The following is a 17,830-nucleotide window of genomic DNA, read 5'->3' as shown; positions in this document are numbered from 1 at the left end:
TGTTTTTTTGTGTTCCTGTGTTTTGGGGGTTCATTTTTAGTTTTGGGTTATTTTGTCTTTTGTGGTTCTTTGGTAGATTTGGGTTCCTTGGGTTTTTTTAGTTATGTTTTTTGGGGCTTACATGATTTTTGGAGTTCTTTTGTTTTTGGATTCTTGTATTTTCAAGGTTCTTTCGATGTCTGGGTTTATGTTTTTGGGGTTCATTTGTATATTTAGGTTTTTATGTTACTTTGGTTCATGTCTTTTTGGGGTTTTTCTGTTTTGTTTTTTTGTGGAATCATTTGCAGTTTTAGGTTCCTTAGTTATTTGCGGTCTTGTGTTTTAATGATTTTTTGGGGTTCTTTTGTTTTTTGGATTCTTGTATCTTTAAGGTTCTTTTGACATCTGGGTTTTGTGTTTTAGGTGTTCAATTGTAGTTTTAGGTTCTCGTGTTTCTTTGATTTGTGTCTTTGATTTCTGGCGTTTTTCTGGGGAGGTTCATTTGCAGTTAAATATTTCTTTTTTGCTTAGGTTCTTGCATTTTATTTTTTGTTTTTGTTGATTGGGGTCTACTCTTATTGTGTTATTTGATTTCTAGTCTTTTTTGGAGTCCTACTTTGCTTTGGTCCATGTCTTTTTTCTGAGTTCTTGATTAATTGGGATTTTAATTTTTTGGGGTTCTTGTCTTTTTTTGGAATTGTTTTCTATTTTGATCTGTTATTATTGTATTGTGTTGTGTAATAGAAGGGGACAAAATCAATATGAAGCACTTCACATACACTGCAATACAGAATACCATGAATCACTGCAAATCACACACAAAGCCCACAGAGTGAAAGTGGTAGCACAGCATCTAATGAAACCAGAATGACACATCAGCCAGCAACCAAAGAGCAGATCAGAGAGAACCAGTCAGAAAAGAATGAGATGGAAGAAGATTAAAAAAAAAGAAAGAGAATGAAATGAAATATAACATCTCCTCCAAACGCATGCCTGTAAGCTTCAAATTACAGTCATGCTCAAGAACACTATCTTTAAAATGAAAACCAGAGTACTCAAACAATAACCGATTGATTGTAAGAACATACAGAACATACAATTCCACTGACAACCAGCCCTACATCCACAATCACTAACACAGCCACCAGCTCAACAGCTGAATCATGAATGGCACACTGAGTTTTCACCAAACAGCACAAAACAAAAACAGAAAAAGGCAAGGCTGCCCCAAAGCACCTGAATAAACCTGACTAGAAGAGTCATATCCTACCTTTTGAAGTCACCCCTCAGGTCAGGTAGCTGGGGTCAGCTCCATCTCTGTCCACAATCCTCAGGACTCTGTTTTCCAAGGCTGACATCAGACACACCTGGAGATGTCAACTTTAGTCCTTTAAAAAGTTCAGGCAGAGAGCAATGCCATTTGTTCTTTGTATCTTTGCTTGTAGCCACACCACAGGTGAGGTTATTCATCCCAAATGAGAGTGACCTGTCCCTGTGGGCAGCCTGACACCATGACCTTAAGCTAGCCGAGTTTCCAAGGCTACTGAGGCTCCAACTGCGTCAACCCCTTCTTGTGTCCAGAAAAACTCTTCTTGAGGAAATGGCTTTGACTTCACAGTGAGCGAAATCTGCAGCAGGGTTACTCCAGAGTACTTCAAATGTCGTTCAGTGCTCTGTATTTGTATCCAGGCTACATTTGTATCCGTTTGTGTTCTTGCTGACACGTGGGGCGTGTGGCACTCTCCTCCTCGTGCTGCGCAGTTTAACACACCTGAAGCGCGTGTCCTTGATTGGACAGGTGGTAGGGCTGAAACACGCGACAGCCTGAACACACCTGTATATTAATCTGCTCTATTATTCCTTTGAGGGTGTTTGAGGTGCAGTGAGAGCAAATATTCGTTTTCAAACCCCCCCCTAAACGCATGGAAATAGTGGTTGAACCTCCATAATCTGCGACGCAGGTAGGCTCGTGGCTGCTAATTAAGGTCTCAATATTAAGAGGGAGACAACGAGATATCCTCACGTGCTCTCTTCGCACAGGAGCCATGACAGAAAAGTGAAAGTCTATGGATTTATTTTAATTTTTTGTATTGATAGAAGCTACACTATGTGGACTACAGAGGAGGATTAGGGCCACTGAAAAAAATAAATTAAGGTCCAATATATATTTTTTTATTGTTATTATTCTGAGAAAAAAGTTAGAATTCTCAGATTAAAGACAGATTTTTGAGGAAGAAGTCAGTATTTTCAGATTAAAGACAGAATTCCGAGATTAATGCAAGAAAAAAAAGTCAGAACTCTGAGAAAAAAGACAGATTTTTTTAGATTAAAGTCAGAATTCTCCAATTAAAATTAGATTTTTGAGATTAATGTCAGAAAACAATCAGAATTCTCAGAAAAAAAGTCAGAATTCTGACTTTAATCTCAGAATTCTGAGAAAAAAAGTAATAATAATAATAAAAAAATATATATTGGAACTATTTTTTTTTCTTTTCCAGTGGCCCTAATCCATGTGGACCATAAGTTTCTATAGCATTCGTTTTGTCTATTTTTTTAATGGAGATGTTAACCCCTGCACTGCTATGGTTTTCAACAGTGGCGTATTCAGGCTGTTTGAGGGGCAAGGGCAAAGACACAAAAAAAAGGGCACCTCCATCCACACCCCTAGTTTTAGGTGAATTAAAATGTATTAAGGTAGCAGTAACAAGAGGGGGGTCTGGAGGAGAACATTTTGAGCATCTAAAGCTTAATAATCTGTATCTGGGTGAATCATTTTGTGATCAATTGTGGTGGAAATTGAAATGTGAAAAAGAAAAACCGTCTAGTTTTGATATATTTCTAAATTATTGATTACATGACATAATTAATAGAACATATATTACACTACATGGGCAACAGAAGGGCCCTTTTTTACATTCAATTCACTGGAGGGGCATCCAAAGGCTATTTTTGTGCATTCAATCCAACAAAGAGGAATCCAGAGGGCACTTTTTAAAAGTTTTTTTTACATTTGAGGGGCATCCAGAGGGCACTTTTTGAGTTGTATACATTTGAGGGACATCCAGAGGGCACTTTTTCACATTTTATACAATTGAGGAGCATCCAGAGGGCACTTTTTCATGCATTTTTCAATGGAAGGGCACCAGAGAAGGCAATTTGTTATGTTTTATCTAATCAGAGAGGGCACTCCTGCCCCCTTTGTGTACACCACTGGTTTGCAAGTTGCCCAAGGCAGACTACAAGTAAAATAGTAACCCCACTCTTTTAGTATCGACTTCCTCTTTAGTATTAGGTTGTCCAATTATTATCTAGTGACAGTTATAATGACTTTTAGTCAGTTTCTAGTATACTCTTGCATTTCATTTGTTATGTTCATTGAATAGAATATTATGGGTCTGTGTTGTTACCCACTCAGGGCTATGTGATCCAAAAATACATTTCCTGTTTTAATTGCATTGAATAATGCACCATGGGTAAAAAGTATAATGCCATGCTATATTTGTATGAACTTGAACAATTTGCACTGAATTACCAATTACGGTCAGCGTATTTGTGCTTGTGTCTGCATGTGTTCAGTTGTTTTGAACGGTACCCTACAGAGAGTTTGTTACTGCGGCTCTTATTCCCTTTCCAATGCTACAACCTCAATGAAGGCTTGGAAAATTGGCTTTGTGCAAAAGATCGCCCAGTACTCTCCAATGGCATTCAAACAAAATATATAGAGACTCATTTGCCAAAAAAATACAGTGTGGATTTGTTTAGTCATTAGCTGTTCCATGCTCGGGTTAAGGTTAGGGGAAGATCACGGCCGTGGTTCATAAAATGTTGTTGATCTATGGTTATGGTTCAGCAACTGTGACATTTTGATAATGAGGTAAATATCAAGGTCACGGTTTAAAAAACTGTAAACATTAACTCTAGATTAGAGTTGGCAGGTTTCCCATAGGGATAAAAGATGAGCTTCAAATCCATCCATCTATATGTCTGCATTTCCAGCCTTGCATATCGGGCATTGTTTCTGCAATGAGGTTACTAATGGGTCTCCAATGCATGCCCCATCAGAGTGCCAAGAGTGGTGCTTAGGTTTATTTTTTTAATGATGATTAAAACACATAAGTAGTTTATAATCTCTTGAATAATTTAACCAAAAAATGTTGAGTAAAAATGCAAGGTCAATAAGCCAGATATAATATTCCTATTTTTAATGCTTTTATATCAATCAATCAATCAATCAATCTTTATTTGTATAGCGCCAAATCACAACAAATGTAATCTCAAGACGCTTTTACAAACATAGGAGGTCTAGACCGTACTCTATGTCAAATGATGAACATAGACCCAACTTCAAGACAGGGTAAGACTCAGTCTTACTCGAGACGAGTAGTAGTAGCTGTTGCCACTAGAGTCCAGCACGCCAGTATCAGCTGGAGTCTGGAACGTCCACAGCAGCAGGACGTCTATGGCAGCTCAGAGGAACCTACGAGACAAGGGAGCTCAGGGACTTCAGAAAGGTCTATGGTTAGTAACTTTAATGGGACAGGAAGAGTTAAAGCAAGTGATGAGGGGGTTGTGTGGGAGGGGGTGAGATTGGATCCCAGTGTGTCAGTGTGCCAGTTCCCCCAGCAGTCTAAGCCTATAGCAGCATAACTAAGAGCTGGTCCAAGCCTGTGACATCTCTAACTATAAGCTTTGTCAAAAAGGAAAGTTTTAAGCCTACTCTTGAAAATAGAGAGGGTGTCTGCCTCCTGGACCCTGGCTGGTAGATGATTCCAAAGGAGAGGGGCCTGATAACTGATGGTTCTACCTCCCATACTACTTTTAAAGACTTAAGGTACAACCAGCATGCCTGCATGTTGGGAATGCCATATCAAATGTCAAGTGTCGGGCGCCGTTGGCCTAGCAGTCTAAGAGCGTATACAGAGGCTATAATCCACGTCGCAGAGGTCGCAGATTTGATTCCAACCTCAACCCCTTTACTGCATGTCATCCCCCACTCTCTACTCCCCACAAGTCCTGTCTGTCTTCAGCTGTCCTGTCCACTAAAGGCAAAAAATGTCCAAAAATATAACTTAAAAAAAAAGAAGAAGAAATATGAAGTGTCACAATAAATGCTGTTAGGATTTGGGTGATATTTGTTCAATGTGAGAACAACTTGTGATATTGCATGACAGGAAAAAACACAGTATACTGATCTGTTATTGAAAAATAACAGTAATGCAGTGAAAAGACAAAAAAAAAACAAATTTAAAACTTTTAAAATATTTCAAAAAATAAGTTAGGAAAAACAAAGTCTACAAATGACTCCCAGTTTCAGGATGGATGTTTTAATGGGAAATTTGGCTAATTGGAAACTGATGACACAGGACTGATGTTCCTCCCATCAAGGCTTTTTTTAATTGTGCAGTTAAGGGGTGCTTAATGATTTCAAAGGGAGTGCATCATTTTAAAAAAGTGTGTAAACCCCTGATGAGTTTATTTATATAGCAGATATTAGTCCCCCAAGTTAAACACAATATCAATGGGCTGCCGTTGGCCTAGTGGTCTAAGTGCAAGCCCCAAATGCAGAGGCTATAGCCCTTGTAGCAGAGGTCACAGGTTCAACTCCAGCCTCGACCATTTCCTGCATGTCCTCCCTTATGCTCTACTCCCTATGTTTCCTGTCTCTCTTCAGCTGTCCTATCCAATAAAGGCGAAAAATGCCCAAAAAACACACAATATCAATAAATGGCATGCAGCTTCTTGCATTGGCACTAAGAGTTGCTTTGGACATGAATCATGAATCTTAAAATGCCCCAATCTGGACACAATACCAATGAATGCCAGGCTGATGAATCAGACTGTGATAAGAGGACAGTTATCGTTGCTAAACGTATTCTCTTGCCTTCTGTTTTTTTACAGTTTGACAGCGTAACTTCCCCATTCAGAAGCAACACACAAATTATCATGCCCATTCTGTTTTAGAGAAGCTTGAAAATGGCCCAAGGCGTATCATAAAATGTAGATTTAGAAGAAGCTCCGGGCAAGTTATGGACACTTTTCTGCCAAGGGAAATATATAAACTGTATGACTCGGCTTCAGCGGTTTAATGTCTTTTCTTCCATATTGGCGGATATTCCATATCGTTGATAAGAAAGCAAAATCCATATCCGTGTATGGTTATGGCCCTTAAATATTTAAAAAGCTCTGGATTGTATGACTAGTCTCCCAAGAGGAAATATAACTATGTCAATAAGTTTCCTGCCACTAGCCCAGAATGTGTTTGTCTTGTACAAAGAGAGCCGCCGTGGCTCTGGCTCTATATTAACAAAGATGTTCTCTGCTTCCAGTGGGGATGCTTTTGCAACTGCGGTCACGGACCTCCGCTATCAGGGCAAAACATTCAAAACTGTTCTTGTGGAAAACAAATATTTACCTCGAAGTTTTCAGATCCATTTCACATCAGAAAAAGATTTCTGAGTCATGCTTGAATAGAAAGAAGTCTGTGATGTTGGAGAGTTATCACTGCGGTGTAATTGCACAGAGATAATACATTATTTATGAGAGATTTAGCCTCATTAATCTGTGAAAGCTCCGAAACTACTATCATTTTATTTTTTTCATGACTTAGTGTTTTGCAGATCTTTGCAGAGACATGAATCTGCTCTTTGATGTGCAGTCAGTTTCCCTGACTGTCTTTCGTGAAATAGTGTTCTTTGACAGCTCTTCCCCAGTGCTTTCAATGAATCATTATCCGTGCCAATGTTTGCACTCAACCTGTCTTTTTCCCCTCTTTTGTCTTTCAGCTGCACACTGACCTCGATAGCGGGGACAGTGCGGTGAAGTACACTCTCTCGGGGGACGGGGCAGGCTCCATTTTCACAATTGACCAAACGACGGGGGACATCCATGCCTTAAGGAGTCTTGACAGGGAGGAGAAGCCTTACTACACCCTGCGCGCCCAAGCCGTGGACCTCGACACCAACAGGCCCCTGGAACCAGAGTCAGAATTCGTAATCAAGGTTCAAGACATCAACGACAATGAGCCAAAGTTCCTGGAGGGACCGTACACAGCCAGCGTCCCTGAGATGTCACCAGTAGGTAAGTGTCAGTCTGAAGTGACTTTCCCCTGAAGGCAGAGAAGCCACTACTTGTCTTAATTGACACAAAGTCTTTGCGCTGAAGGCTTTGTTTTCTACGCTTGAACTACAGCATACAAAAGTAAAGTTTCAGGAGCATCACAGGTGCACCCAGGGGGGGCAAACCTGCTCCCCCTAAAGAGGTTTTGACATTTCAGAAAACCAGCTATTCTCGTTGTGCCCCGAGTATATTTCACAGCTCTGTAATTCCCTGGAAGAATGCTTCTTCTTGATGTAAATGGCAATGAAGCCCCTCAAAACTCCTAAATCAGCACTCTCGAGAGTGTGGGTAGAAAATAGGAACAACACAGCCTAGCCTCAGTGAACACTCTAAATCATACACTTCTCTGTTTACAGTAACTGTTAAATGTAGGATCAGACAGGCTTTGAAGTTTAACAAGAACACATCTAGTGTGACTACAAAAGCAGGATACAAGGAGTGGCTTACAGACACCCACAGAATACATTAAGGAGAGCATTTGTTAGATAACTGACAGAAAATGAATTGCCTCTAATTAAGACGAATGCATCTCCATTGTTTTAATTTTTCAATGAACTCACAATTGAGTCTAAAAGTATTTCCTCTCCGTTCATACCTACTTCTTTCATTCACTCTTAATTCTGAAAATCCCATGAAGAGATTTTGCAGTTTTTCTCATTGAAATTCTCAAAACTACTTGTTCAATCTTCACATCATTGCGTCACTTGGGCACATAAAAAAAACGGTTTCTCACTTATTTGAACAAGTTGCAAAAGCTTTGGTACATACATGCAAATGATTATGTACAATTATCTGCTGTTTCCTACATTATCAAGTGCTTATGTCATGTTGATCAAACTGTATTATAATGGGTCTCTTTTGAATAGTCCCACCCTCCACAACATTTAGGCATTAGTTTATCACATAAGTCTTCACATGCAAAATGGTTGAACATGTTGTCAGAATGTGTCAGTCATATTTCTGTACATCTCCATCAGCCTTTTTTCTAAATCTGTCCTGAATTGGTAAATAGCTCCCAGGTGAATCTTGACTTTCTCTAATGAAGGGAAATATGTGAAGCATTAGATTAACCAATGATCCAGTTTTCTGAAATAGCTCAAAGGTGCATCTCATGAACCATCAACTGGCAAGTATATATATAGCCGGAGCACAACACAATGTTACAACGTCTGACAATGGAAGGACAATCTGTGAATCTTGTCCAGTCTCTTGCAATCAATCTCCCACATACATTAAGGTGCAACTTACAATTTACAATAACTGTCATCAAAACTTTAGCCCTAGTTTACATCAGAACGGCTCTATCTATCTATCTATCTATCTATCTATCTATCTATCTGTCTATCTGTCTATCTGTCTGTCTGTCTGTCTGTCTGTCTGTCTGTCTGTCTGTTCATGTAGTCGATCAGATATCTGTATCAGGGTTTTACCAAGTATTAAAATCGTCAACATTTCACTCTTTTAACACTTTTGCTTTTGTAATATCTTAAGTTAAATAATCTACCCTGCAAAAAAGTCAAAAGAGAACATTCTTCATGTGACCACTATATCTGATTCTCTTGATTCAAATAAAAATGCCATGAACGCAAAGTACAGGTCTGCATTGTGCTTTTACGACGGTTCCTGAATGCACCTGCAGTGACAGTCAGTTCATGGCAATCTTTGATGTCAAGGAGTTGATCAAAACTTACTAAATGTGTCTGATATCACCAAACTGGATTAAATCAAGCTCTGGATGGGAGCTTTTTACGGTCAGCGGCAAAAATGGCAACAGCAAATATTAAACAGACGTTCCCCGGTTGTGTTTTTGTCACTATCGCACACCGGGGGGGTAAAAATCCTCAATGAAGAGGAGACTGGTTCACACAGCACACCTGCTGCAGGTAGAGACCAATCTAACACTGAGCCCCTCAAACAATAACTCAGCTTGTCACAGGAGCTTTAATTTCTTAAGATTAGACGCACAGCGGGGGGAAAATATGAATTGTTAATATCCAACGGTCCTTCTTGAGTTTTCATCTGAGTTTGTATTATCAGTGATGCACTTTAGCTCATCATAGTCTCGTTTTCATTTTGAAAAAGCGCCCTGCCCCCCCCAGTGTAATGATAGGGGAAACACTGTATTTATTATATATATATAGGGCTCTGAGGATTTTAGTTTTCCCTGTGAAGCATCCAGGGCTTTTATTTTGAAGGTGGATAATGGTTAGTTTAAGTCCACAGGTAGACATTGCATGGACGTCAGGCGTGGGCTAATTAAACACTGTACTCAAATAAGCTACACAGAGTTAGCAGGAGCTAAGAGACTGATTATTTGGTTCATTAAGCTTACTCACACTTCTCTTTGGATGGGTAAAAGTTGAGCAAATCCCACTTTATTAGTGCCGGACTCATAACCAATCGGAGTACGTAGTATGGGCTGCCCCTCAACCAATCAGCACGGAGGATTGGAGATTATCTGTGATTGGTCCGTCATAATGGGAAAGAGGGGGATAATAACAGCGCTTTAGAAATAGGCATTGGAAAACACAGAGATTTCGCAATAGTCTCAAATTACTTCACTTACCGATGAGCACCGATGGGTATTATGACCTTTTCTCCAAACCCAGCAGAAAAAAAGTAACATATTTTACACCATTCCTACCAACAGCAGCTATAAGAAGATGTTTAAAAATAAAAATCAATTTTCACTTTAATATAAGTTGCACCAGTTCAGAGCTGCCCAGTCCCCCTGAGATCCTAATAGAAGAAACACATAATAATAGAGAGACATTTCCTGTTAAAATATTGTACACAGAGAGAAGCAGCAAGACTCAGTTATTCTATCTTCCGAGGGGTAGCAATGTGCCGAATAAGTTTGCTGCATTAAAGCATTTAAAATCATTCAATCAATCAATCAATCAATCAATCAATCTTTATTTGTATAGCGCCAAATCACAACAAACGTTATCTCAAGACGCTTTTACAAACATAGGAGGTCTAGACCACTCTATGTCAAATTATGAACAGAGACCCAACTTCAAGACAGGGTAAGACTCAGTCTGACCCCACCTTAATCCATCATGAGCATTGCACATCGCAGTATTTAGCTAGTTACAGTGGTGAGGAAAAACTTCCTTTTAACAGGCAGAAACCTCAGGCAGAACCAGACTCATGTTGGACAGCCATCATGCCTCGACCGAGTTGGGTCTGGAAAGACAGATAGAGGGGAGTAAGAGAGAGAAGTGATAGTGATGAGACGAGTCGTAGAAGCTGTTGCCGCTGGAGTCCAGCACGTCCGTATCAGCTGGAGTCCAGATCGTCCACAGCAGGAGGACGTCTACGGCAGCTCAGAGGAATCTACGAGACAAGGGAGCTCAGGGACTCCAGAAAGGTCTATGGTTAGTAACTTTAATGGGACAGGCAGAGTTAAAGTAAGTGATGAGGGGGTTGGGGGGAAGGGGGTGAGCTAGGATCCCAGTGTGTCAGTGTGCCAGTTCCCCCGGCAGTCTAGGCCTATAGCAGCATGACAAAAGCTGGTCCAAGCCTGATCCAGCTCTAACTATAAGCTTTGTCAAAAAGGAAAGTTTTAAGCCTACTCTTAAAAGTGGAGAGGGTGTCTGCCTCCCGGACCCTGACTGGTAGATGATTCCAAAGGAGAGGGGCCTGATAACTGAAGGTTCTACCTCCCATACTACTTTTAGAGATTTTAGGTACAACTAGCAAGCCTGCATGTTGGGAGCGTAGAGTTCTAGAGGGGTAATAGGGCACTATGAGCTCTTTAAGATACGCGGGTGCCTGATTTTTAAAGGCTTTGTAGGTTAAAAGAAGGATTTTAAATTCTATTCTACATTTTATTGGGAGTCAGTGTAGAGAAGCTAGCACTGGAGAAATGTGCTCCCTCTTCCTAGTTTTAGTCAATACTCGAGCTGCGGCGTTTTGAACTAGCTGAAGAATCTTTAGAGACTTATTGGGGCAGCCTGATAAGAGGGAGTTACAGTAATCTAACCTGGAGGTAACAAATGCATGGACTAGTTTTTCTGCGTCGCTCTGAGATAGGAAGTGTCTAATTTTAGAAATATTGCGCAAGTGAAAATAGGCTGACCTTGAGATTTGCTGAATTTGGAAGTTGCAGGATCATCATAGGGTTCGGTTTGAATCCAACGGAGACTTTAGTCCGTATCGCTTGACCCTACTTTCTGTTGCAAAAACTTTCATCCCTTCCTTAGCGCTGCAAATCCAACAACCAAAAGAGGGGTCACGGCAATTCTGATACACTATAAAGCTTGAATAAATACACTGTGGGTCTGGAAGTGATCTTGACTTCCACTTACTGCAGGTCAAACCACAAAAAATGTATTCATTATCCCCCTGAATCCAAAGGATGTTTATCCTCCAACCTTTGTCTAAACATCCGACACTTTAAAGTCTTTATCAATATTTATAGCAGCAGACTGGTGTGATCAATGGGTTCATTAACTGTTACATCCCTCTTGTCTTTGGTGAGAATCCCCCTGTGGGTGTTATTCTGTTAGCAAGACAAAAACACAAACTGAAAGAGAGGAAGGCGGAATATAAATATGCAATGATGATTGGTAATGAAGACTAATCTTGGGCTAAACATTGTAAAATCACTCGTGGCAATAATCTGGAGACCCTCTCAGTGTTGTTAGCAATTAGCTTATCCCTGAATAATTTACAGACAATTGTAAACATCAAGCTTTAACATGTAAATCCACTGAAGTTCTTTCCCAATAGGACTACTCCCCTGACCACAATAAGTCTTGATGCATGTGTCTCTGTTTTTATTGGCTTCCTTTGCAATATTTTGTAATATTCCAGCATTTAGTTCTCATGCCTGAGTCTATTAAAATCCACATTTAGCAAAAAAACCATAAAGTAATCTGCATTTGTGTCACGTGTTTACCAGGAATGACCTTTGAAGCCATCTCTTCCACCCACTTCTTAATCACACACCTGAATTAGCATAATTGCATGAACAGAATTTATTCTTGGTGTTTATTGTCTCACACCTGGGACCGAGGCTGCTGCCTCAGACGCCTTGAAACACGTAGGTGTCAGCTGTGCTTAAGGGCTTTTAAACTTTCACTGCATCTGAGCTCTCGGAGCCGTGTCTGTCCTCTCCTAAGCCGAACAGAAAAAAGCCCGTTTACGTTTTTATCTCATCGGTTATATATTTGTGTCAGACACAATGAAATCCTTCCCCAGCCCTGATTAATCAGGCATGTTTGGCTTTGTTAGAAAGGATTGAGACACTAATCTGTGTCACCTAATGTTTTAATGGCATTGTTGCCATCTGCTGTGACTGCAGAGCCTGTTTAATATACAGCAAGTTCTTCACTCTGGGCTTAGCTGAATTCAGGATGACCATGTAAATGACACCCCTGTGGTCAGTGTCTGTTCAAAGTTCTCCCTGCTGCAGTTTTATCAGACAACATGCTCTTAAGCTAGACAGGAAGGGGTATCAGAAGTATTCCCATTCTTTACTCAAGTAGAGGAAAAGAAGCGTGTACAGAAAGAGACTGCTGACAGCTGGAGTTCTGTTCCACTTCTTCACTGATATAAAGAAGAAAAATACGAGCTCTGACATGCACTTTAAGTTTAAACTAAAACAGGATCCCTCTGTTTGACAATTTGACTGAATGTTTCCAGACTAAACAAAGCTCACTGAAGCTCACATCATATTGTGGAGACTTCTTAAACCTGAATCAATCAAGATCGAGGAAATAAACCGAAACTGAAAGATGCTGACATCACCTTTTGCTCCTGTGTGTAATCCAGTCGGATGGGGGATGACTTGCTGCACTGACTTATTCACTTTAATCCTTGTTGTACAGATTCCCCCTGTCAGTCACTGACATCATGTTCATTCAAAGCCTCCTCTGTGTGCCTAAGTTTCCCTCTCATGTTTGTTTTTAATCCTGATATTGTTTTTGTGCTTTCTTCATGAGACATATGCTACATGTTGAATGCATGGATGGATTTAGCAAGGAATTATTATTTTTTCTGTTGCAGCCTGAAACTGCTTTTGATGGTGGGAACAAGGGGAGCAATGATAGAAGATATAATCAATCAATCTGTATCAATCAATCTTTATTTGTATAGCGCCAAATCACAACAAATGTTATCTCAAGACGCTTTTACAAACATAGGAGGCCTAGACCACTCTATGTCAAATTATGAACAGAGACCCAACTTCAAGACAGGGTAAGACTCAGTCTGACCCCACCTTAATCCATCATGAGCATTGCACATCGCAGTATTTAGCTAGTTACAGTGGTGAGGAAAAACTTCCTTTTAACAGGCAGAAACCTCAGGCAGAACCAGACTCATGTTAGACAGCCATCATGCCTCGACTGAGTTGGGTCTGGAAAGACAGATAGAGGGGAGTAAGAGAGAGAGGTGATAGTGATGAGACGAGTAGTAGTAGCTGTTGCCGCTGGAGTCCAGATCGTCCGCAGCAGGAGGATGTCTACGGCAGCTCAGAGGAACCTATGAGACAATGGAGCTCAGGGACTAATAAACTCCCTTCATTGCATTTTAGTTGGCACTTGCCTTACAGTAAACCACTTTACAAGCTGCTTTCAAAGCCACAGGTGACTTTCCAAAGTGTCAGTATTAATAATGAATAATAATAACAACAATAATAATAATAATAATAATAATAATAGAGCACTTTTCAAAAGCAAGGTTATAAAGTGCTTTAAATTGGCAGCAAAATATAACAAGCAGGTCATAAAATCACATATGGTAAGATAAAGAAATAAAAAATATTTTAAAAGACATAAAATTCCCTTAAAATAACTCTTATAGGGCGCAGACTTGGCCTACTGGTTAAGTTGCGTGCCCATGTAGCGGGCGGCCCAGATTCAAATCCAGCCTGTCCTGCATGTCATTCCTCTCTCCTTTTCCACCGCTGAAACCCTGATCCACTACTGTAACAGCATCTTCTATGGCCTTCCTTCAAAACAACTCAACAAACTACAATACATCCAGAACTCTGCCGCCCGCCTGCTCACCCACACCCGCTCCCGTGACCATATCACCCCTGTCCTCCAAAACCTCCACTGGCTCGCTATTAAACAGCGCATACATTTCAAAATCGTCCTTCTCACCCACAAAGCCCTCCATAACCAGGCCCCCTCTTACCTCACCGACCTGCTCCATCACCACACCCCCTCCCGTAACCTCCGATCCTCCAACGCCTACCTCCTCTCCCTACCACCTGACACCAAGCACCGAACCTTGGGGGACAGAGCTTTCTCTGTCGCCGCCCACACACCCTGGAACGCCTTACCACTTAACATTCGAAACTGCCCCAACCTGTCCACCTTCAAATCACTCACCATAACCCACCTGTTTAGAATTGCTTTTAACGTATGATTGCTTTTAAATGTATTTTATTCATGTTTTTATTATTCTGTTGTTTTATATGATGTTTTTATCCTTTGTGCAGCGTCTTTGAGTTTTTAGAAAAGCACTTTATAAATAAAATGTATTATTATTATTATTATTATTATTATTATTATTATTCCCCCACTCTCTCCCAGTTTCCTACACTATCCACTGTCCTATCCCTCGATCAATAAAGGTGTACAAGCCCAAAATATATAATAAATATACATATAAAATAAATGATAAAAAATAACTCTTCCAGAAACTGATTTTTTAAATGGTTGAAATCAATTAAAATGAAATAAAAAGGGAAAAAATCACGAGAGCTGTCTTTAAGTAGCAGTGCTCTAAACTGAGGAGGTATTTTTCTCATTTTGGCATGAAAATCAAATAAAGCATGTTGTGTTTGAGTGGTGTGCTCTCATCAGCACCAAACAGGAAGTTGCAAACTAGCAAAACAAACACCATGCAGTTCTCTCTGGATGGTGGAAAAGGAGAAACTGGTGGAGTTGTTGAGAGAGCAAGAATGCCTCTCTGACTTGTCCTCCCATCTGCCTCATGATCGAGTGGAAAAGGAAAATAAGTGGACAAATTGCTGCAGCCTTCTAACTCCCTATAGCTAGCTACCTACCTAGCTGTTCTGAGGCTATGAATCTGGTTGTATTCTTTTAGTTGCATGCTCCCAGTCTTTGCAAAAATCTTTAATATCTGACCAAAAAACTCTGACTTGCTGACATATTGTCTTTGGATGTCAGATGCAAGTCTTTTACAAGTATTGTAAAAGTTTTTTCAAAGTCTTCCAGTCTATGAAGGGCATGAAGTAAGAAGCCAGAAAGTTGAGGAATTGACAGACAGGATATTTGTCAGGGAAAAGCTAAAAATGTGAGCAAATCAGTTCTCCAGTAAAGCACAGATACCTAAAAACTCAATGTAAGCGCACTGAAAATATGTTCCTGGCAACTTTCCACCTCTGTAGCCAGATGTAGGCTTGTGATTGATACACGGACATACAGCGTGTGCGCAGAGACGCCTGTCTGCGAAGAGAAACTGTCAAACTGTCTGCTAGAAGTCTGTCCAAAAGATTGGCCCGTCTTCCAGAAGAACACCAGACTCGTGTCTTAGAGTTATAAAGTAGTCAGGCTGATGAGGCGTTTTTGTTGACGACTTGAAACTTTGGATTGAATCTTTTTTATTCAAATACATGGTAAATAAGGCCCATGTTAATGAAATGGGGTTTTCAATGCCAGCTAGTTAAAGGGGATGAGCCAAACAAGTAATTATCCTGTCCCTCTTACTGCAGGAGGTTGGAAGACTGCCATCCTAATACTGTTCTTGCCACGGCCCTTTGTTTTTCTTAATGGCGGCATTGTTTAATGAATTGTCGCACAAGAGCTCGAGTTTTTTAAATAATGCCCACTTCGTAATGTGCAAATCAAAACATGCAACAGGAAAATTGAGCATCATCTCGCCTCCTCCATACTCCTCCTCAGTGCTCTCCATCTCATACTTTGACTGCTCGGTGTTTGCCGCAGCTCTCTCTCTCAGTTGCGGTTCTCTCCCCTACATTAGTGTCAGGTGAGATCTTTCGCAAACTGATGGACTTCAAAGAGTTTGGGTTTTGGTCTCATGTGGGGAGAAATTAAGTCAAAGTCAATATGCCTTCCCACTCTCTTCCACAGGGACCTATGTGACGCAAGTAACAGCCACAGATGCAGACGATCCCACCTACGGAAACAGCGCGAGAGTGGTGTACAGCATCCTCCATGGCCAGCCGTATTTCTCTGTCGATCCAAAAACAGGTAAAGCACTCGGTTATTTTACACAATGGAGAATTCTTAAACATCTTTACAAAGTCCTGCCTTGGGTAAGAAAGGTATATCCCACCTGTATGTGAAGAAGACTGCAGCAGAAGCAGTCTGATAAACATGCCATGGAGCCCTCTTAAATTCAGAGCCCTCCTTTATATGTTGCACTCCCTGCAAATCCTCACAATGTGTGCACTGTGTACAGAATATCATCACCAAAATACAGAAAAACTCTCTCAATCAGACCTCAGGAAATGAACCCATGTGCTCATTTTCTCCTGACTCGATTACAGGAACTCCTTCCTTTCCAGTATGAACCAGAACACACACAGCTGCTGGTCTTCATACTGGTTTAAACAGACAGCATGATCTTAGCTTCTCTACACCGTCTCCTTCTTAGTTTTATATTGATTATTTACTGATCGATTTTAAAGCATGCATGGCTCAGTCTCCATGTTACATATCAGAACTGATGACACCGTGTGAGCCAGATCGCAGCCTTAGATCCTCAGGTGGGAACCTTCTGGCCGTCCCAGATTTGAGATCATGCTTTCCCATCAAGGCGCTGCCTGGGGAGATAAATCTGCAAAACTGGGGACATCCTTTAAATGTCTTCCTACAACTCACTTTTAATCCTCTTTCTACTTTTTGTCATATTCTGATCTGCTCACTTGTTTCAATTTCCAGATATTTCCAATCGCCATTATTGCTTTATAGCTTTGATTTATCTTGTTGCTCTGTATATTATTATTTTCTTTTATGTCTATTTTTTTTGTACTTTTCTCTTCCTATCATTTTTATTTTCTGTCATTTCTTTCATTCTATCTTTTTTCTGTGTCATATTTTAATTATTTACTTTATTTCATTGTTCATTGCTTTGATCTAATTTTGTCCTCCTGGTCTCAGTTCATGTTGCTGGGCTCTCTTCTTCTACTGTTTGGTTCTTATGTTGGATTGGTTGTTTGTTAGTAAGATTTTTCTGTTGTGTTTTTGTCATAGATAGATAGATAGATAGATAGATAGATAGATAGATAGATAGATAGATAGATAGATAGATAGATAGATAGATAGATACTTTATTCATCCCCAACAGGGGCAATTCAGGTATCCAGCAGCATACATAATTGCTGTTCTGTTCTGTTTGAGTTTTTTTATGTTGAGCTTTGATTGTCCAAGCACTTTGTAATCCCCTGTTTTAAAAGGTACTATACAACTAATGTTTATTATTATTATTAATAGTATTATTATTGCTATTGTTGTTGCTGTTGTTATATATTTATTTATTTTATTTTAATAATTGTACTATTATTATTATTATTATTATTATTATTATTATTATTATTATTATTATTATCATTATCATTATTTGTATTTCTGTTATTATATCATTATTAATATTAATATGTATTATTATTATTATTATTAGTAGTAGTAGTAGTATTTATGTTATATCATTATTCATATTAATATTAATTATTATTATTATTATTGTTATTATTATTATCATTATTATTTATTTATTTATTTGAACTGTT

At 39.7% G+C, this 17,830-nt stretch overlaps 1 protein-coding gene across 1 annotated transcript in view; it reads left to right on the top strand.

Annotated features, from left to right (window-relative positions):
* Window positions 1–1,775: 1,775 nt before the first annotated feature.
* The window catches only part of LOC117828881 (cadherin-12-like), an 84,418-nt gene continuing 68,363 nt past the window's right edge, over window positions 1,776–17,830 (top strand). The window contains exons 1-3 of the mRNA XM_034706249.1: window positions 1,776–1,940; window positions 6,762–7,056; window positions 16,170–16,289. Coding sequence (XP_034562140.1) covers window positions 7,044–7,056; window positions 16,170–16,289 — 133 coding nt within the window. The 5' untranslated portion in view covers window positions 1,776–1,940; window positions 6,762–7,043. The remainder of the gene's footprint in view (window positions 1,941–6,761; window positions 7,057–16,169; window positions 16,290–17,830) is intronic.

This window comes from Notolabrus celidotus, chromosome 17 (assembly GCF_009762535.1).
Source record: "Notolabrus celidotus isolate fNotCel1 chromosome 17, fNotCel1.pri, whole genome shotgun sequence".
NCBI lineage: Eukaryota > Metazoa > Chordata > Actinopteri > Labriformes > Labridae > Notolabrus > Notolabrus celidotus.
Note: the sequence above shows the minus strand (reverse complement) of the source record. Positions and strands in the feature narration are given on the sequence as shown.